We start from the raw sequence: 18,815 nt of genomic DNA on the forward strand, positions 1-18,815 counted from the left end.
TAAAAAAACGAAAGGTCGGTTTAAAGGTGGAACAAAGAGTCATTTATCAATCCTATGTTTTGCTGTTCTATCCACTCAGACCTTTCCCTACAAGGACTTTGTCACACTAAGATCACCTTTTTTGCTCCTGTCATAAATACTGCTGCATGTCTTTGTCACTTGAACATAAACATGTCTTTATTGGTCATTTCCTTAAACGACTGATGCTGTCATTCACCTTGAGAGGTCTTGTACTTGCTGCCAGCCCACTGCAAACTGTTTTCACAATGAAAGGCATCACCATGGAGCAGTCCACCTTTTCTCAGCCCAGCTACACACACACACACACACATCCACAGGAGGCAGGAAAGGGTGTTTTTTTTTTTTTAATGATTCACATTCTTTACAATCTGTGAATGCTAGTGACAAGCAATAATCTCCATTTTTTTGCCATGACTAATTTGGTACAAAGATCCTCTCACTCACATCTTTCATGCGAGTCTCAGTGCAGCAGAGGCACTCCCACACAGAAACACGCCTGGGCTTTATTGAGCACAGTTGGCACAGTCTGAGCCAATGATGTCATCCTGGTGAATGGGCCGGCAATACGGGGATCAGCAACTTTCTGAAATGAGAAACGGTGGGGATAGACATCATGTGTAGTAGTAGATATTGGAGTGGAAAGATAAAGTTGCAGCATTTTGGTGTGTTTTTTCTTCTTCTCCCTTTCTCGCTGCACACAGGGGAAATTGGTGAGCTTTGGAGACTGTGTGCCCACAAAAGCTGGTCTCAAATTACATGTTGCAAGTCTCAAAATATTGAGGCATGGCTGGAGGTTTTTATGTGGCGATGCTGAGGAGTTTTGATAAGTGGTTTTAGAGTCTGCCAGTGAAATCTGTTGTTTTCAGCCTGGGATTGTAACATAGTATGACGCAGATTATAACCATGAGTTTGAGGCAATGACAGACTCATTTTTTAGAGGTGTGTGTGTGTGCGTGCTGAGGTTGGGATATCATTATCAGTCCTATAACTAGACTTTGAGATCTGGGGCTGTGTGGTCTTGGGCTTTGGTCATGGTGTTTACCCGTCTGTCTCATGAGGATAGGCCAGAGCCCCCGTCACCTCAACCTGCTTCATCCTCCAGAGGGGACCAGGGATAAATTTAGCCCAACGAGGAAGCTCATCTGTGGGCACGAAGCGGGATGGAGATTCTCCAGATTGTTGGAAAACTGGAACCCTCATTTTTGTGCCAAGCTTAGAGGGAGGGTATTCACTGAATATAATCTACGCCCTTTAGGTGTAAAAAAATCTTTATAGTATCGTGTATTTGATTTCTAGCAATGCTAAACTCTGCGGTTGGTTCACTAAAAATGCTTCTCAGTCCAAAATTGAAATATCTCAACAGTGATTTGCTTGATTGCCATGAAATTCCCCAGGCAACATCCCAGTGATTTTGATCTATGACGTTTGCTCTAGTTCCTAAAGCAATATTTCCATAATTGTGTTAAATATCTACAACAGCTATGACTCACCATCTTATGGATGGACTGCCACAGAATTGGATTTACACCTTCACGTCGCTCAGGATAAAAAGCTAATACTTAATTCTTAAGTGAGAACGCTTCTGTAACAAACAAACTCCTATTAGGTGTTTCATGTGTAAAAGACACCTTCGGACAATGTGCAAACCTCCAGACTTTATATAATGAAATGTCTCTTGTCTTTTTATAACATGGTCTAATTCCCATAGAGAAATCGGGATAAGAAAATGAAAAACTATATATTTTTAACAACACTAAGACTCAGAGTACCAGGACTTTACTTCTCACTTGAAGACCAGGTGAGGTTGGACATTTTTTGCAGCGTTGTGTGGGCTGGACAAGGATTTCACCCAGAGTGAGACGTGGACCCCAGCCAAACGCGCACACTCTGTGTTTCTCTGCACCTATCAAAATGAAGACCTGTGATGTGGAAACATGCATGCACACACACTCATGTAAAAGCGCATGTGCTCTCCTGCTTGCGTGCACCTGTTATCCTACAGGGAACATGCAGCTCTCCCTTGAGCAGGAGGTAGAGCACTAAGAATTTCCACCTGTGCGTGGGATGTGTGTGTGTGTGTTTACAGATAAAGCCTTAGGTATTAAAAGAAGGAGCGAGCGACAGTGGTGTTTTATATTGGATGACATAAACGAAACCCCCCCTTTTAAACACACCCTCTTTAACGCATTCCTCTGCCCTTCAGCCGCTATGTGTGCACCCTTCGAACCCCCCTCCTTTCCCTCCTTCCCTCCACCCTGTGGGCCCAAATGTCGCCCTAACATTGACATGTTTTGGGTCATTTCATCTGATGGGATCTCCTGGGAGGAATTAGCATGTGCAAAAGAAAAGTCTGTAGTTTTAAAAGCTCAATGTTTCCAATTTGCCGCCACATGCTTCAAATTAGCCACGTATTTACTAAGGTCAGGCACTGGGCACAGGGCCCGTGGGGGAGTCTTTGTAAGGGTTTGAGAGGGAGAGGGGAGAAAGAGAGATGCAAGTTAAATTGCGATCCACTGCTGCCGTCATAATACCACAACACGTTAGTTCAGTCTATCTATATATCAAGACAATATAATCATTTAATACAAGACATAAAATAGCTCAGAAAAGGCATCACGCTGTGTTGAAAACCTGCTACTAAACACACATTCAGAGTAAAGGTTTTACTGCCAGTTGTTTCATTTTTGCTCACAGAGGAACGCTCTATAGGCATTAAATGAATGCAGTGATTTATTGTGATTACTATTTTTGGGCTCAATGTACAATGAGAGTCTGATTAGGTCAGGTTTTTTGACATTAAAGAATATAAAAAGCTGTGGTCTGGCTTCTGTCAGACACCTGAAGGATTGAAAAGCATATCATTTTGATTTTTTAGACCAAGCGACTTGCTTTATTTGTTCTGAAGCCAAACGATCTCCTTATCGCATCTGTTGTGCGCTTGCCTTGTTTATATCACGACTCTTGGGTGAGGCTCCTGGAGTGGGTTTTATGTGTGTGCAATGTGTGTCGGTGTGTAAACACGCACGCGCTTTGGTGTGTGTGTGTGTGTGCAGCCAAGCCTAAAAGCATTTAAGCGGGAATGGGAGAGGGTCTGGGATCCTGGGATGACATCATTATCCATGATGTCATTCCTGCAGGGTGACTTTGGCACATGTGATCGTTTGGGTGAGGTCACACTTTCATTTCTAACTCACTGTAATTGACAATGAAACAGCAGGTCACCGCTGCAGATTGAGTCATGTCAAATTTAGCAGCCAATTAGGTAGTCAAAACTAACAGTTTTATATTCAATTCAATCATTTCATTTGTCTTAACAAAACACAGGATTCATTTCTGTCAAACTCATTGTCTCAGTCCTTGAAATAATCAAACCCACTCTGGATTTGATTTCTGTGTGTCATTATTGATTATATAATAAAGGTTGTATTGATGTGAGAATATATGATAATGATGCTCTGTGTGTGCTTTTGTGCTCCAAACGGCACAGTTTTTATGCACTGTTATTGTATGTAAGTCAAATGTTTTCTCCATATGTTCAGTCATTAAAAAAAAGAGTTGAGAAACACTAGCTTGTCTATGTTAGTGTGAACTTTATATAATGGCGATACATTTCACGTTAAATCGCTCAGAACTAATTTGTCACATATATATTATATCGACAAACCACCTCAGGCACCAAGAGAGCGCTGGTGTGCAGCAAACAAAGAGTTCGAACACCCGAATCAATTACTAGGTGCCCTTTTTCCGTTTTCAATGTGAAAATTTAGCAGAGGGAAACAGTGAAGGACAATGCGTCTACCCCCTCCACTGTGTGCTGAAGTCCTTTCCTTACTTCATGTTTAAGTCCTTTTAATTTCTCATAACAATAGATGTCCCCTTTATTTGGCAAAGAAACTGGAAATACATTTTCTTACTTGTTCAGTTTTTTTTTAGGTAAAATAAGTTGACCATTACGTCACCTTAGGACATTTCTTATTGTTAAAAAAACATGTTATGAATGCTTTTTAAATGTAAAATGTGAATCCTTTGAGTCCTTACGTGAACCCTGCAGACCCCTCAATAAACCTCCCAAAGTGGTGGAGTCATGGACCAACTTCTCGTAGGAACCCATTAACTGGTTGTCTATTTATGATGAATATATGGGATAAACATATCTATATTAGGCTTTTGTTATTGAGTTGCCAAGCCACTCAGAGAATCAAGTTTATTTTATTTATATTGCTCACAATCAGAAATGTGTCCTAAAGAGCTTTTGACTAAAGGCAGTATATTTGACACCCTCCATCCTCCACCTGTTAAGTCTGCAATAAGAACCAGGTGTAGCTCCTTCATGTTCCCCTTTAAATATATAACAATAATATCCTCGGGCTTTGCACTCATCCCTTGGGCATTTGGCAGGAGTTCATTTGAGGCAATATTTATTTGAAGGCTTTTAAGATTCCCCATGGTATACTATTTCAAAAACAAAATAAGAGTTTTTGTTTTAGCGTGGAAACCCGGTCTGTGACATTCTTACCGTGTTTCACGTGTCAAACACAACATTTAAGAAGAGTAACTGAAGATACATTGCTAAGTTTATAACACAACTAACTCAGTCAGGTTTTAAATGTGTATTCTGCAATTCTAATGCAATCAACTTTTGGCCACATTTTGCAAATATCTCCTCATGGTTCTGAAGCTTTCCGTTCTACTGGTCATACACAGACCTCGGAAACTGAACGATGGCTCATACTAAGCAACACAACACTATTCCAGATAAACAGTAACAGGGGAATTTCTTGCTTGGGTCCATGACAGGGGCAAGGCCATATCTGGAGAAAGGCGGTGGGAGCCGGAGGGACCGTAAAATATTGGGTATTTGGGGTATTGAGTTGAAATATAAACAATCCTTTACAGAATCGCTGCTTCACCCTTAACTTGAAAGCCCTCTTAAGAGTAAATTTGAAACTGGACTCAACCTTTGGTCATTCTGACGGACCGGGTTCACAGGGATGCTCATCTGATGAGTGGCTGTCTGCATCTTTTGCTTCATGAGACATTGTCTAAACAACGACATGTGTCAGTGGCAAAAATGAATCAGGTTCATGGGAAACTTGTTGACTTGAAAATGTGCATGCTTTCCTCATGTGTCCTCCTGCGGCGAGTATCTGTAGGTCATTTGCTTCAACCCCTTCCTGAATACATCATACTGCCAATAACCATCAATTTATCAAAGCTTGAACATGTGCTCTCTCTCTCTCTCTGAGACACACACACACACACACACACACACACACACACACACACACACACACACACACACACACACACACACACACACACACACACACACACACACACACACACACACACACACACACACACACACACACACACACACACACACACGGATAGCTTGAGGCAGGCTATCCATTCTCATTAGTACCCTGTTGCAGTCGGCTGACGGTAAACTGAGCGTGTGCCAAAGTCATAAACTCACACACCCCTCCCGCCATTACCTCATAATTATGATATCACACTAGTGTCTCATAGTGATGACATCACGCCACCAGATTCACGGTCTTGCCTGTTCTGATTACATTACAGCTGGCCAGTACATGCCAAGACCCTTATCCCTGAGAAGCCAAGGACGAAATGCAGACTGTGAGACAGGGTCCAGTCTGGAGAGTAATTACCAATTTTACTATTGAGATGAAAGCGTCTGGTTTGTCGTCCGGCTAGAAGAGCATATAGGAAGTTCTTGTTCACATTCTGAGATAATAGGGTTGGCAAGTAAAGTTGTCATTACCTATAGCATGGAAATTTGCCAAAATCCTTACAGTACTTCACATTAATAACGTAATGGTCTTTCTGGTCACGAATAATGAAGTCAGTGGTCTTACACACGGTCCATCCATTCATGTCCCAATATAAATATTCGCTGACATACACCCTTTCATCCATCACTTAAAAATGATTGTGTTTAAAAATGCCAATGTGTTTATTGAGCATCGGGTCAGCTCTGATGTGAAGCCCCTCAAAGCACATGGAGTCGTTTTAGTTTAGTGGAAAAATGACAGTTCTGACATTAAAGCATAGATCCATCATGTGAACAATTTCACTAAAAGTCTGACTAGTTATTTTATGAAGCAGCCGGGTCAATCCATCTTCTGAGGTAAGTTAAAGGCCGGGCTCTCAGCCATCCGGTACCTGTCACTGGTGTGAAGTCACTCTGCCTCCCTCGAGAACACCTTCACGTGTTCGCCTCTAAGTCCATCCTCCGCTCTCATCCAGCATCTGCTTTTATGTTCCGAGTAGTAATTCTCAAACTAAGGAGTGTAAGAGGCCTGGAAAATAAAATACAATTATTAAAGAGGACATATTATGCTGTTTTTCAGGTTCATATTTGTATTTAGTGTCTCTACTGGGACATGTTTACATGCTTTGACGTTCAGAAAGGTCTTTATTTCTCTCTTACTGCCTGTGCTGCAGCATCTCTTTTCACCCTCTGTGAGAAACCAGAGTCCAGCTCTTATTAGGTTGCTGTCCGGCTCTGCTTAGAGATGTCCCGCCACTTAGCCTATCACGTACAAGTGATGTCATTATGTTACGGAATTGCACAAAAAGTCAAATCAAGGTTTTCGGCAAGAGGGGAACTGTGTTGGTGAGAAAAGCCGCTGTGAATTTGGGCATTTATGCTCTTGCCGACCATTTAAATGGGCGAAAACCCATATAACACACTACAGGAAAGGAAACCCCCCCAAAAATGCAACACCATTGCGGTTAAATCATTCAGAATCCTTGATACAATGATACAAGACACAATGTGCAAAAGAGGATGACAGCAGTTTGGTATCAAAATAAAAAATGTCCTTCAAAGCTGCGAATTTATCTAAAAAACTGGAAGATTTATTTGTCTTAAGGGGAATATAAAACAGGCACAGATGTGTCACAGCACATGCAATGTAACAAAGACATTGTGTTATAGACTGTTCTCGTGTGTCACTCTCTACCTTGTAGATTTATATGGTATGAACATAATGACTTTGCTCCCAAATTATCCCAGTATGCCTGTGAAAGATCCAGATAATCTTTTAATGGTCTGAGTTGTCGACTGTCTCATTGCACAGCTCATAAATCTGGAAGTGGAGAAAGCGCCCCTCGGCAGCTCTGGGTCCCCTCGACTGCTTTGTGTCTGAAACTGGATCCCTGCAAAATAAAATGGGAGATAGAAGTGCTGCTATCTGTGAAGAAGAGAAAAAGTGAGACGTTGGTGAGATTCAAAGATGTTTGCCCCAGCTGTGGACTTCTCTGTTAGAGGAGCAGTTGTTAAATAGGTACCAAGACTCCAGTTGGCAGATATTTTTTGAAAAGAAATTACCACATTTGGTAGTAAAGTAAGATATTTTGAGCTGCATGTTCGTGCCCAGCCACATCCTCTTATATAAAATAACAACATCCAAACGCACTACTTTTCTTATAGTGAATTTAAATCAGCTTCATTGTATGTAGCCCAAAACCACACACTTTACAATCTGTTCAACATGCAACACCTTCCGTCCTAAGAGAGCTACTTAAATGCAGAAAAACAGCCCAAAACACAAGCCTGTTTATACTTGAACATGCTTATTTTTACATACATGTATATTTTCAGTAATCTTTGGCCACACATGCTTTAAATAGGATTAAAGAATAGTAATACATTTTGAGAAATGTGCTTATATTCACTTTCTTCTAGAGTTATGATTAATAGGCTACCACTCTCTGAGCTGTAACATAAACATGAAGAGCCGCTGGTTGCCTGGCTTCCTCACAATACCAACAAGAAACCAAGTCTGCTACATTACCTCTCGTAAATCCTCAACCTGTAATTGTACATTTGTTCACTTTCTGTACAGACAAAACAAACAAGATATAATGTGGTGATTAGTAAACTTTAGAGGTGCTGCAAGGCAGAATGCGTTTCCCTTAGAAAGAGCTATGCTAGCTGTTTCACTCTGTTTACAGTCAATGTGCTAATCTAGGCTAACTGGCTAGGTTAGGTATACAAACAAGGGAGTAGATTGAATCAATTGAACTAACTTGTGTCTTCAACTAGTCCTTAAAACATAGAAGCCATAATATTAGCATTAGTGGAAAAGTTTCAGTTAGTCAGAACAGACTCACATTAGCTTACATTAGCCACTATAAGCTAAGTAATACCAGACCACAACTAAGAAACTCCCTCAGAGCGTATTGAATTGAACAAGGGTGTTTCTTTAAAATGTTTTTTATCTATGAGCTTCTCCGTTTAATCACAATACCTTGGTGCTTTAAGGTAAGAGATGCTAGAGCTGCATACTCGCATTATTCCCTATTTCAGCGGGAAACATCTGACATGACAAAAACCTTAGAAAGTAGAAGCAAAGGGAAGTATTCTTGAATTCTGGGGTCTCATAAATAAACAAATAAACACACTTCATACACAGAGTACTTATTGTAATTACAGCCCTGGACATGTGCTGAGCAGTCTCTAATTTCTCTCCGAGCAGAGAGACTTGCGGAGCCGTCTGCGGTGGACCAGCAGTCGGCAGATGTAATTACCACATCATCTCTGGTCCCTGGTACAGTGAGAGCGAGAGAGGGAGAGATTGATCCTAGTAAACAATAATTAGGGTTGGGGATGATGGTGTATTGTGGGACATCTACTCGGCAGGAAAACGTAAAGAAAGGGCGAGAGCAGACAGGCAGGGATCATGGGCAGATGAAAGCCTATGGGACAGACAGACCTCCCCCCCTTTTTTTGGCATTTTTATCAGGACCCACACATCAGTGTTAGGGTTACAATTTAAATTAGTTTCTCAATATTTTTTGTTGAATTAACTACTTATTTAGTCTCTATGTTTTAGAATAGTTACCCAAAATCAATTTAATATTAACAAAGAGATCATCATCACATTTGACAAAGTAGAACTCTTTCTGCAAATGGTTTTATCTTACACATCTTTTGCAACTCATCTCAGCGTACCAATTCATTTTAAATCACTTATTATTCAAAGCTTATATGTGCAGTGTTCTTAATAACCCATTTATTATTAACATTGAGGGTTTCTCACCAAAAAGCATTGTGCATATTATGGAGGTCTAAAAGAAATGACTAGGATGCATTTATTGTCTCACAAAGAAACTGTTGTTTTGGAAAAACCTGAAAGCTGTTTTTTTTACATCTGTGTTTGCCAGCTTCTACTCTTCTTCCCTACACTTTTCAAACCATGCAACTTTTTAGGCACATAATTATCACCTGCAATTGGAGGAATAGTGTGAAACCATCGGCAGGAATGTGTATCGTGTGATTCTCGACCTTGTGCAAAATGAGAACCCTCTCATCTAACCATAGTGTATAGTACTCTTTTTCTTTCAGCACATCTGACTCAGACATCAGAGTCACGCAACAATGAATATAAAGAACAGAGTCGCTCTTAGTTTGTTGTCTTCTCAGATGGAAAAACCTCTTTTTCAAACACTGCTGTCGTTTTTTAAATCTGTCCTTGGAATAATTTACCCGATATTAATGTTTCTTCAAATTGGGTAAAGGGGATTTTAAGTATGTGGTTTGAGGTTGATAATTTTTATTCTATAATGTGAAAAATAAGTTCCAAGAATTTTTGACTTGTGGTCAAAACTCAACAGGGTAGTTTTTAATTGCCCGGTCGTCGGACCCTCATGTCCCCTGATTTACTGTGTGGTAACGGTTTGTAGTAATTTGATTGGTTGCTTAGTTTGGTTTTTATTATTGATTATATTTATTAGGCCGTGTTATAGAGGGGCCAATGGGTTTAGATTAATTCTTTAACAATATTATTTTCAGAGAGCACAGCTGGAAAAAAGACTATAAAGTAAAATAAAACTAATACACGAGCATTTTGGTTAATAATATGTAAAATGTACAAAAGTGTATTTAATAAAATGGATGTGCACAGCAAGGTACTTTACATAAGACACGCGAGTTCTTATAATGAAAAAAATACAGTACAGGGATCCAGATCTTATCTAACACACCTCCTCCCTCTTCATCAGTCTCTCCAGATGTGTTTGCCATTTCTCTCAACCACAAATCATGCGTGGGCACGGACGCCATTTTTTCTACACTTGCAAGATAAACTTTTAGGCAAACACCAGTCCAAAGAAAACTGCCATGTTTCATAGTTATTGGCACGAGATAATGAGTGTGTAGCTATGAGTGGATCAGGTTTCCAATTCCTCCCCGAAGCCTCAGATCAGTTTGGTGGTCTGTCGGTCAGCAGAGTTATGGAGGATTTTTATGAAAGGGTGTACCATGGTCCAAGGAGGGACTCTTTGTATTTTTGGGTGGATACGAATCACATGCAGGCCCTATGTTTTTCTTCATGTGATGTTGGAAACGTTGGTACCCCACTGGAAGTAGTTTAAAGGAGTACTCGTTGGTTAATGACGGCACCTGATCGTTTCTTAACACACAACAGGTGTGGGGTAGGGGCCCACTGCTCATTTAGGCCCTTAGGCCACGGAGCAGGTTAATCCGCCCATTGTTTGTTAGTTTTAATTATGAGCTTAGTCTTTCAGTTTAAAATAGTTAGTTTTGGACAGAAATGTGCAAAGCTTCACAGAAAAGAGTGCGAGGAAGAGTTTGTAGTGTAGAGACATAGTCACAAAGATGTGTGTCGATGTATATTTTATGTTTTGCATATATTCAAGAAACTTATTACATCCTTAATGTTAATGTAGTGGAGTCAAAATGTACCTTAAAAGTGTGCAAATGTACTTAAGCAAATAAATAGTGTACATCTACAGAAATGTAGGAAGAAAATCCATTTACTTACACATTTGTACACCAAACACAGAGTTAATGTCCAGCCATGACACCATTAGGGAGAGGGGACGTACCACATTCATCCAGAGGCCTCACAAAAAGCAAGTGATGCTGGGAATGAGGAGTCACCATCCTGTGGGGTGAAAAGGAAAAATGCTTTACGGGAAAGAATATCTCAATGAGAGCACTGGCGAGGAACCTTACGTGTGTGTGTGTGTGTGTGTGTGTGTGTGTGTGTGTGTGTGTGTGTGTGTGTGTGTGGGTGTGTGGGTGTGTGTGTGTGTCAGTGGGAGTGGGAGTGAACATGAGGCATGTGTGCTAAAACTCAGACTTTACAAACATGCATACGGGAATTGTATTTGGGTGATTTTTGCATTCCCGACATTCCTTCCTGTGAATTTCCAGTCAGAGCTCTGACATCATGAGGGGGTTCCACATTCTGCCTCCTGCTCTCTCACAATCCCACCCATATTTGGAAGTGAGAGGAAGGGAATCCCAGATGATGACTCAAAGGCTTCGGCTGCCAAGGGGAATTCTCTCCACATCTGTTTTTGAGTGTGTGTGTGTGTGTGTGTACGTGTGTGCATGTCTAGTATTAATGTGTACATTATGTCCTTGATCTGGGGGATTTCAAGATGTGGCTTGAACAGCTGCGTGAAATAACAGCCCCTATCTGAATCTATACAGAAAAAGTGGCACTCTGATGCTGTCTGTCTATTTATAACCTGCTTCTCTTGGCAGCCATGCCAGTTCAAATGTGTGATTATGAATGCTTATGAAATCAGCTTTTTCCACTTTAGAAATTCTGAAAATAAAAGATGAAGCAGTAGCAAACTCTAAGAGGAGATACCTCTCCATTGTCTGTGGTTAGACACACACACACACACACACACACACACACACACACACACACACACACACACACACACACACACACACACACACACACACACACACACACACACACACACACACACACACACACACACACACACACACACACACACACACACACACACACACACACACACACACACACACACACACACACACACACACACACTTTCTCGTAACTTCTACAAGGTGGTGGAAAGTACTACCTCCCTCCCCTCCCCTCGGTGGGACCAATAAATGGATTCTGATTCTGATTCTAGAAGGCACAGCTACTGATGGAAAGAGTACCTTGTACCATATTTTCAATATTCTGTAATTAAATGTCTTACTTACTTAAGTATCTCCAACCCCCTAAATGTCTCACTGGTAGAGCTTAAGTTTGCATTTGTTTCAGGGCAACACAAATCTTTAATGGCCTTCTATGCATAGCAAAACACTGTACCTCTGCATTGCTTGAAAAAAATGCCTCAAAATAAACTTAAAGTACCAAAAGTAAAAGTATTTATTATGGAAAATGGCCCATCAACGTGTATCATATACATTAAATGACTGCATTATGATTATCGATGCATTCATTTGTTCACCAAAGCGGGTAAAGGCTAAATTGACTTACTTTGTATACAGCTGCTGGGTATCATAACCAATAATGATATGACCATGTTTACTTATAACTGGGTTTTATCATTTGTTTTAGCCAACCATCTGTATGTGTAAAGTAACTAAGGCTGCCAAATGAATGTAGAGGAGTGAAAGTACAAAATTGGCTTCTAAAATGTAGTATAAAGTACTCAGTTAAAGTACAAGTACCTCAAAATTGCAGTTAAATACAATTCCACCACTATGCAGAGTGCATAGTATGTTGGCGTCATGACAGTTTGAGGCTGAGTCGATATGTAAAGCTTTAACCAGTCACCCTGCATTGGACCACCACCACAAATGAGGCCACAGAGATGGATAGGACCATGGGGCTGTTCAATATGCTCAGCAGAGTGTGACCAACCGTCCACCGCCTGCTGGCTGCAATAAACTCTATACCTCCACAGAGAAGTTTATTGGAATCATCTTATTTCTAGCAAGAATGAATTACATGGGGAAGAAGGAAGTAGAGCTTGAAGGGGAGATAGACAGAACAGACTTTGGTTATGTTGAATTGCAGTGTTTTGGATTGGCTTTATCTTGACTCTTTCTTTGTTAGATGTATGATGGATAAAGATTTTTGAGTGGGAAAGGGGTCTGAGACTTTACGGTCTAAGAAGCCATATCGGTGCCTAAATTTAGAGCCACTTTGTTCTCCTCTGCATGCTGGTGACAGAGGACTCGGCTCTCTGGGGCTCTCTGTGGTCCAGCGTACCAGAAAGGCCACTGTTGTTCTCCCTGGCAGTCAGAAACGCAGACGTTCCCTCAAGCAACCCAAAAAGAAAGAAAGCTTTCATGGAATATTCTGTTTAGCCGCACAGACTGTTGTGTATGATACTCCCGGGACCCATAAAACAAGTAATTCACAGACAATATCTCACCCACGCTCTCTTTGCCACAGACTACAGCAACATAAATCTATCTGATTTCAAGAAGGAGACAGTGTTCAAAGAGTTGAGAGCGTATGTTGATCGAATCTGACCCAACAAAAAGTGATACAAGGCACGATAAAATGAAAACTCAGAAAAAGATCACAGGAAGATGAGCAAGTCAGGGAAACATGAAACCATAAGTCACCCTGCGTAGGATCTATAGTTTTCCTCTATGTCATGCTGCTTCCCCACAGGGACACTGTATAGGCAATGTTTAAAATTCAGACACCATTAAACAAATCCCTCCCATCCTCATTACCAAACAAGCTAATTAAAAACCTGTTAATCAGATGTGCTGTGGGTGTCTTTAGGGGAGAGGGAATCAACAACTCAAAAAAGGTCATACAAACATATCAAAGGGACCCCCAAACACTTTAACAAACTGATGACCCAGCTATAGTCATCTAATTGGGATGAAACACACCCAAGCACAGTGGTATAATACATAGTCCTTTGAGCATGCACATGAACAGTAAGAGAAGGAGTAAAAAAACAAGTGACTCACTGAAAACCAACTGGGACGCACACAGTGTCATATCCTGAGAGAGAGTGTGAGAGATGCCCTCCTCTTACTGAAGGACAGATGGATCCCCCAATCTGCTGTGTGCAAGTGTGCCAAAGGACAGTAGCGGAAGAAGTAGCCTATTTTGATCTTGACTTATTAAGTAAAAGCACTAATACTATTGTACAGACATACCTTGTTACATGTCTGCGATCTAAGTGTTTCCTACATTACATAATTACACATAGTTTTGTGTATGTTATGACAATAAATCTTTACATTTTGAATGTTCAAAATATTTCTATAGTAGAAGTAGAGCATCAAAAATCATTTAATGAAACACAGTGATTATGCAGATTGGCCTATTTCAGAATAATTGTAATTACATTATTGAATTATGTGCATTCATGTGTTCATGATTTATATTGCAGTGAGTAAAGGTGGAAAACATTGTACATTTTTCTGTGATGTTTAGCGTACTATCATATATCATAATGTATTAGTTGATTAATATAAGTTTTGATCATTTCAATCTTTAAAGTAGTGACTCTGGTTGTCAAATACATGTAGTGGAGTAAAATTACAAATGTTGCCTTTGTTGAATTACTACAATAAAAACGGCACTAGATTAACTCATATAACGAAGTAATAAAGTACAGGAAGTGACAGGAAGGACAACTACGTACCAACGAGCAGCACCTGAGAGAAAAGCACCTTTTAGATCTGTGAACACCAAAGCATAATTTACATTAGTTAAGTGACTGGTGTAAACTTTGTAGAAGTACGTTAACGTTTATCTATATCGAAGTTCTTGAGCGACATCTCGCGGATGGATGTAGGAACTACATGTTGAACGACGTCACCCCGGAATGTTCCACTGTATTAAAAAGGGGGTAACAAAGTGAATTAAAAGTCTACAGTCTGTGTTTTTCGCTTCTTGGTTTACCTTGTTTGGACACTGCAGTATCTACTTGACTCTAAAACGCGTGTATAATTGGTTGTTTTGAAAAGAAACAGAAAAATCTGCCATTAATGAAAAAACTCAAGTATTGTTTTGACCTGTGTTAGTAACGCAGAACGTGCTCAGGGAGACAGGCGCCTTTTCTTTGCTCATGTTGTAGGCCGACTGTTTTTAGCCACATGTAGCATCCAGTCAACAGAAATCCATCAATTCAAGCTCAATAATACAACATGGCTACAAAGAAGAAGCGAATTCCTAATATGCAAAATGACAGCTGGGTAGTCATTGCTGCAGGTAAGTGAAGCAGCCATTCAATTTATGCTCCCTAAATAAAGCTAACTTGCTATGTACCGTTACGTAGATAGAAAAGTTATTGATAACTGTCATCGCGTAAATGACTCTACAATTATAAGTAATAATGCTTTGCTTTAACCAAGTATCACAGGCAATAATGCATGACTAATTTGAAGTCTAATAGAGGTTATCATGGATTTTACATTTGTTTTGGTGTCCACAGACTCTGCCATCGAAACACAGAAGCAAGACAGTGACCCAGCTTTTGTGAGACTGAGGAACCCTGTTACAGGTCTGTCTTTTTTTAATGCCTTACATCTATTTATGGCTGCAACTAACAATGTCATAAGGTACTGAATTATGTTTATGTCAAGTGCACGTTTTCAAAGCCAAAGCGTTCAAAGTTTTGTCCAACCAATTTGAAAAGCTCAGAACATTTCGTTTACTATCATAGATAGTCATGCCTTAAATCCCTTATTATTCACATTGAAAAGACAGAGATAATAGCATTTTCAACGCTTTTTACACATGATTGAATGTGCCTTTAATATGACTATGGAGTCCTTTTTAATGCACATATTTAATTAGGGAGAAAATGTCATTTATATTTCTCAGATGACATGGATCTTGTAATGCTTTGTGGTAAATTTCATTTGACATAAACATCACTTTAGTTTGTTTACAAGCAAACCTCCACAAAATGAGTGTTTGATGCCACCTTAACCAATAACTGTTGTAACATAAAGTCCACATATGAGAATTGATAACATAAGGATCTGTAAAAAATGAAGGAGAGTTTTTTTCCAGCAGTCTAATTTAGTTTTTGGTGCATTTGCAGATGTGGTAGTGAAAGTAACCGTTCCTCTTTTGTTTTATTTTGCAGATGCAGCTTCTCTGTACATGTTGAGGAGTGGTGATGTGCAGCTGTTTGAGGTCAAAGCGTTTGAAGAAGATTTCCATTCCTGGTTTGTTGGCCAGACTGTACAGAGAGGTTCGTTTCATCAGTCATCACAGTGTCAGCTCAATCTACATGCTGCTTCATTACTTTAAGTCCCCTATTTGCAGTATCTCTAAGCTCTGAAACAGTTTTGCACTAAGCACTTTTGAGCAGCTTGTGTCCACTTACAGAGCTCTTAGCAAAGCCAATCATCACTGCAGGAACCTCGGCTGCATTATTCATAAAAACTTAACCAAATATCAGACATGTCTAGAGGAACAGTGTCTGTATATTATGACGACGTGATCCAAGCACAGACATCAAGAAAGAGGAACGTCTGACACACAATAAGTATAACCAACAGGTCTGTGATTGACAACAGGTTCCTATGGTCATAATTTAACCGTGTGTCTGTTGTTTCAACAGATGGTAGATTACTCTTTGTAACACCAATGGATCCTCTCTATCTAATGTTGCCCTATTTGGTCAAAGCAGGCAAAGAGGTAAGAAACAGAAATCGGAGTAAAGGTATGTTTACGACTCATTTTGAAATCGTCAGAAGGTCTTAACTGTGTCGGTTTGATATCAAATGAGTGTACTTAATGTACCAGATTCCAGGATATGCTCCAAAATTGAATGGTCTCTGCATTGGCCGAAGCTACACCCTTATCAGAATAGGGCTGTAGTGTTTCTGTACTTCAGACTGACAACGAACAGAAAACATAACCACCTTAATAGAGGTAATAATTACAGGGGTGGCCATATTAATTGACAGTAGAGGAGGAATTTAGTGCCCATAATAAAACTTTAGCATTGTAAATAAGACTTCTATTCTCTTACTCACTCGTCACATTTGAAGGAAGTTCTATTCTCCTTTCCGTTTGCTCAGGGGAAGTTCCAGCCTGTGGATCAGGTCGTTATGGACGAAGACTTCCCGGCTTGTTCGAGGCTGCTGAGCTGCACACGTTCCCTGTCCTCCCTTCACCACATTGCAGAGGAAAAGGGTGAGGTTTGTCTTTTAGATATAATGTCACTCAACTATGATGCTGATTGCATTGTTTAAATATTGTGTTTCACACTTCCAGAGGTGGGAGGACTTAAGTTTCATCGATACAGTCAAGAGAAGACGATGAATTGGTTGAAGAAAAAGGTAATTAACTCGCCACTATTTCAGAGAAAACATTTTTGTGCACAGTCAAAAGAGAGCAAGTTATTTTACTGCAATTCTACACAGCAATATCAGAAAAGCTGCGACGTAAAACACATGGTTAGTTTTACAAAGCAGAATTGCATACCATTTTTGTAGGTGGAGAGGATGGACACTGTGCTCAAAGCGAGAAATATCTCTGTGGGAGAAGGAGTCAAATCCACAACCTACATCAGAGTGAAGTCAGAGTCAGACTACCATCCAGGTGAGTCCCTTTCACTTTACACCACTTCCCTTTTTGGGTCCCATTTTAACATGGTGGGAAATTCCCGTCTCACTTTCCTATGAAAATAGAAGCAGCACATGGTGTTGACCAATAGATGGCGGTAATATTGCACCGTTTACATCGATCGTCTATAATCCTCAATCAACATTTTCCTCACCACTTGCCAAAGCTGAAGTACTGCTGATTTCTGTGTTTGATACAGAGGACTACCTACGCTACGCTCATGGCATGATATCAGAGTACCTCAGTGAAGACCTGAGCAAAGCCCTGCTCAAACACCTGCAGTAAGTGAAGACATCTATATCACTTATAATGGTAGTTATTGATCGATATAGGGGTGATCAAGCATGCATCTTGTTATTCTACACCCCAGGTTACCAGAACTCACAAGCCCAAAGGAGCCAGAACCTCCTTCAAAGGTATGTAAGCAGCTCTCTTAGAAGTGTAAAGTTGATATGTACTCTTTCTTCATGCTGTTAAACTCCCCGTTCATGTTTCCCATTGTGTTCCACCACACTAACATTGTTGCATTGTGCTAACCTAGGCTGTACGGGGCTTAGTGTGTGTGTGTGTTCTGCTGTGTTTCTTTGTCATGAAAAGCTTGTCTTACTTCCTCGTTCTTCAGAAGCGGAAACTTTCCGAATTACCTGTGGAGGCTGAAGAGGACTACACTAAATTCAACAGTGCAGACTTTGCACGGAAAGTGAGTTCATACAGAGCTGCCTGAATAGACCAAACAATCTTTGGAGGAATCTGAAGCATTGATCACTTGCTTTGACTATATCATAATAACTTATGGGCTTATCTTTGCTTTTATCTCTGCAGTGTCAAGTAAAAAACCTTGAGTGATTGTTAGCGCAGCTCGTTTATTGAATGCTTTGTGTGTGTGTGTATAGTACAAATGGGTTGAACTGGCTTACCTTGTGGCGACATGTTTTTCTTAGCGTCTACAGAAGTGAGTGATGTGTGATTATTTCCCTACCGTCTCTGCAAAGGTGTCGAGTTGTATTGTATTGATCTTATTCGCCCTTCATTCCAGCCGCCTAAGAAGATGACATCAGCTCAGAAGTCTCTGGCGAAGGTGGACAAAACTGGCATGAAGTCGATGTCATCCTTCTTCAGCCCCAAAGTCAAAGCAGAGAAGAAGTGAATGTTGTATAGTAACTGGTTTTGTATATGAAACATTTGTAATTAAGGAAATAAAATGTAATTGACACATGCTCTTCATTTCGAATCATGGTGTGAACGAGAATTAAAAAGGAATAATCGTAAGTAAATTAGCATTTATGCTTTAAGCACATTGTTTGTATTGACAGTATATACGACTGTACACATTTGAGCCACTCTTTATACTTTTACCTCTTCAGATATAAACTTTTGTACCCTGCATGTCTCCAA

The 18,815-nt window shown here is 40.2% G+C and overlaps 1 protein-coding gene and 1 long non-coding RNA gene across 6 annotated transcripts; one reads left to right on the forward strand and one right to left on the reverse strand.

Annotated features, from left to right (window-relative positions):
- Positions 1–361: 361 nt before the first annotated feature.
- On the reverse strand, positions 362–17,028 carry LOC134867196 (uncharacterized). Of its 3 annotated transcripts, none has more exons than XR_010166128.1 (5): positions 16,829–17,028; positions 10,839–10,961; positions 6,479–6,580; positions 6,211–6,347; positions 362–604 (listed from the first exon to the last, which is right to left on the reverse strand). It is a non-coding gene; the product is annotated as an uncharacterized LOC134867196 (long non-coding RNA). The 3 variants fall into 3 exon arrangements; XR_010166129.1 differs by lacking the exon at positions 16,829–17,028 and adding an exon at positions 13,796–13,850; XR_010166127.1 differs by lacking the exons at positions 10,839–10,961; positions 16,829–17,028 and having other exon boundaries at positions 6,479–8,676.
- On the forward strand, positions 14,708–18,633 carry rnaseh2b (ribonuclease H2, subunit B). Of its 3 annotated transcripts, none has more exons than XM_063887580.1 (11): positions 14,708–15,047; positions 15,271–15,339; positions 15,931–16,038; positions 16,411–16,487; positions 16,874–16,988; positions 17,070–17,134; positions 17,291–17,396; positions 17,620–17,701; positions 17,791–17,836; positions 17,962–18,120; positions 18,457–18,633. In XM_063887580.1, the coding sequence occupies exons 1-11, from the start codon at positions 14,984–14,986 to the stop codon at positions 18,565–18,567; spliced, it is 1,002 nt and encodes a 333-aa protein (XP_063743650.1). In that variant the 5' UTR covers positions 14,708–14,983; the 3' UTR covers positions 18,568–18,633. The 3 variants fall into 3 exon arrangements, with proteins under 3 accessions (XP_063743650.1, XP_063743652.1, XP_063743651.1); XM_063887581.1 differs by having other exon boundaries at positions 14,715–15,047; positions 18,043–18,120; XM_063887582.1 differs by lacking the exon at positions 17,962–18,120 and having other exon boundaries at positions 14,711–15,047.
- Positions 18,634–18,815: the final 182 nt, after the last annotated feature.

Source organism: Eleginops maclovinus, chromosome 7, assembly GCF_036324505.1.
Source record: "Eleginops maclovinus isolate JMC-PN-2008 ecotype Puerto Natales chromosome 7, JC_Emac_rtc_rv5, whole genome shotgun sequence".
Taxonomy (NCBI): Eukaryota; Metazoa; Chordata; class Actinopteri; order Perciformes; family Eleginopidae; genus Eleginops; species Eleginops maclovinus.

Excerpts from the sequence above, each read along its gene's own strand:
- rnaseh2b (XM_063887580.1), top strand. The coding sequence starts at position 14,984 with ATGGCTACAAAGAAGAAGCGAATTCCTAATATGCAAAATGACAGCTGG. Across the intron at positions 15,340-15,930 it reads ACTGAGGAACCCTGTTACAG|ATGCAGCTTCTCTGTACATG; the intron begins GTCTGTCTTTTT and ends TTTATTTTGCAG. Across the intron at positions 17,837-17,961 it reads AGCCAGAACCTCCTTCAAAG|GCTGTACGGGGCTTAGTGTG; the intron begins GTATGTAAGCAG and ends GTGCTAACCTAG.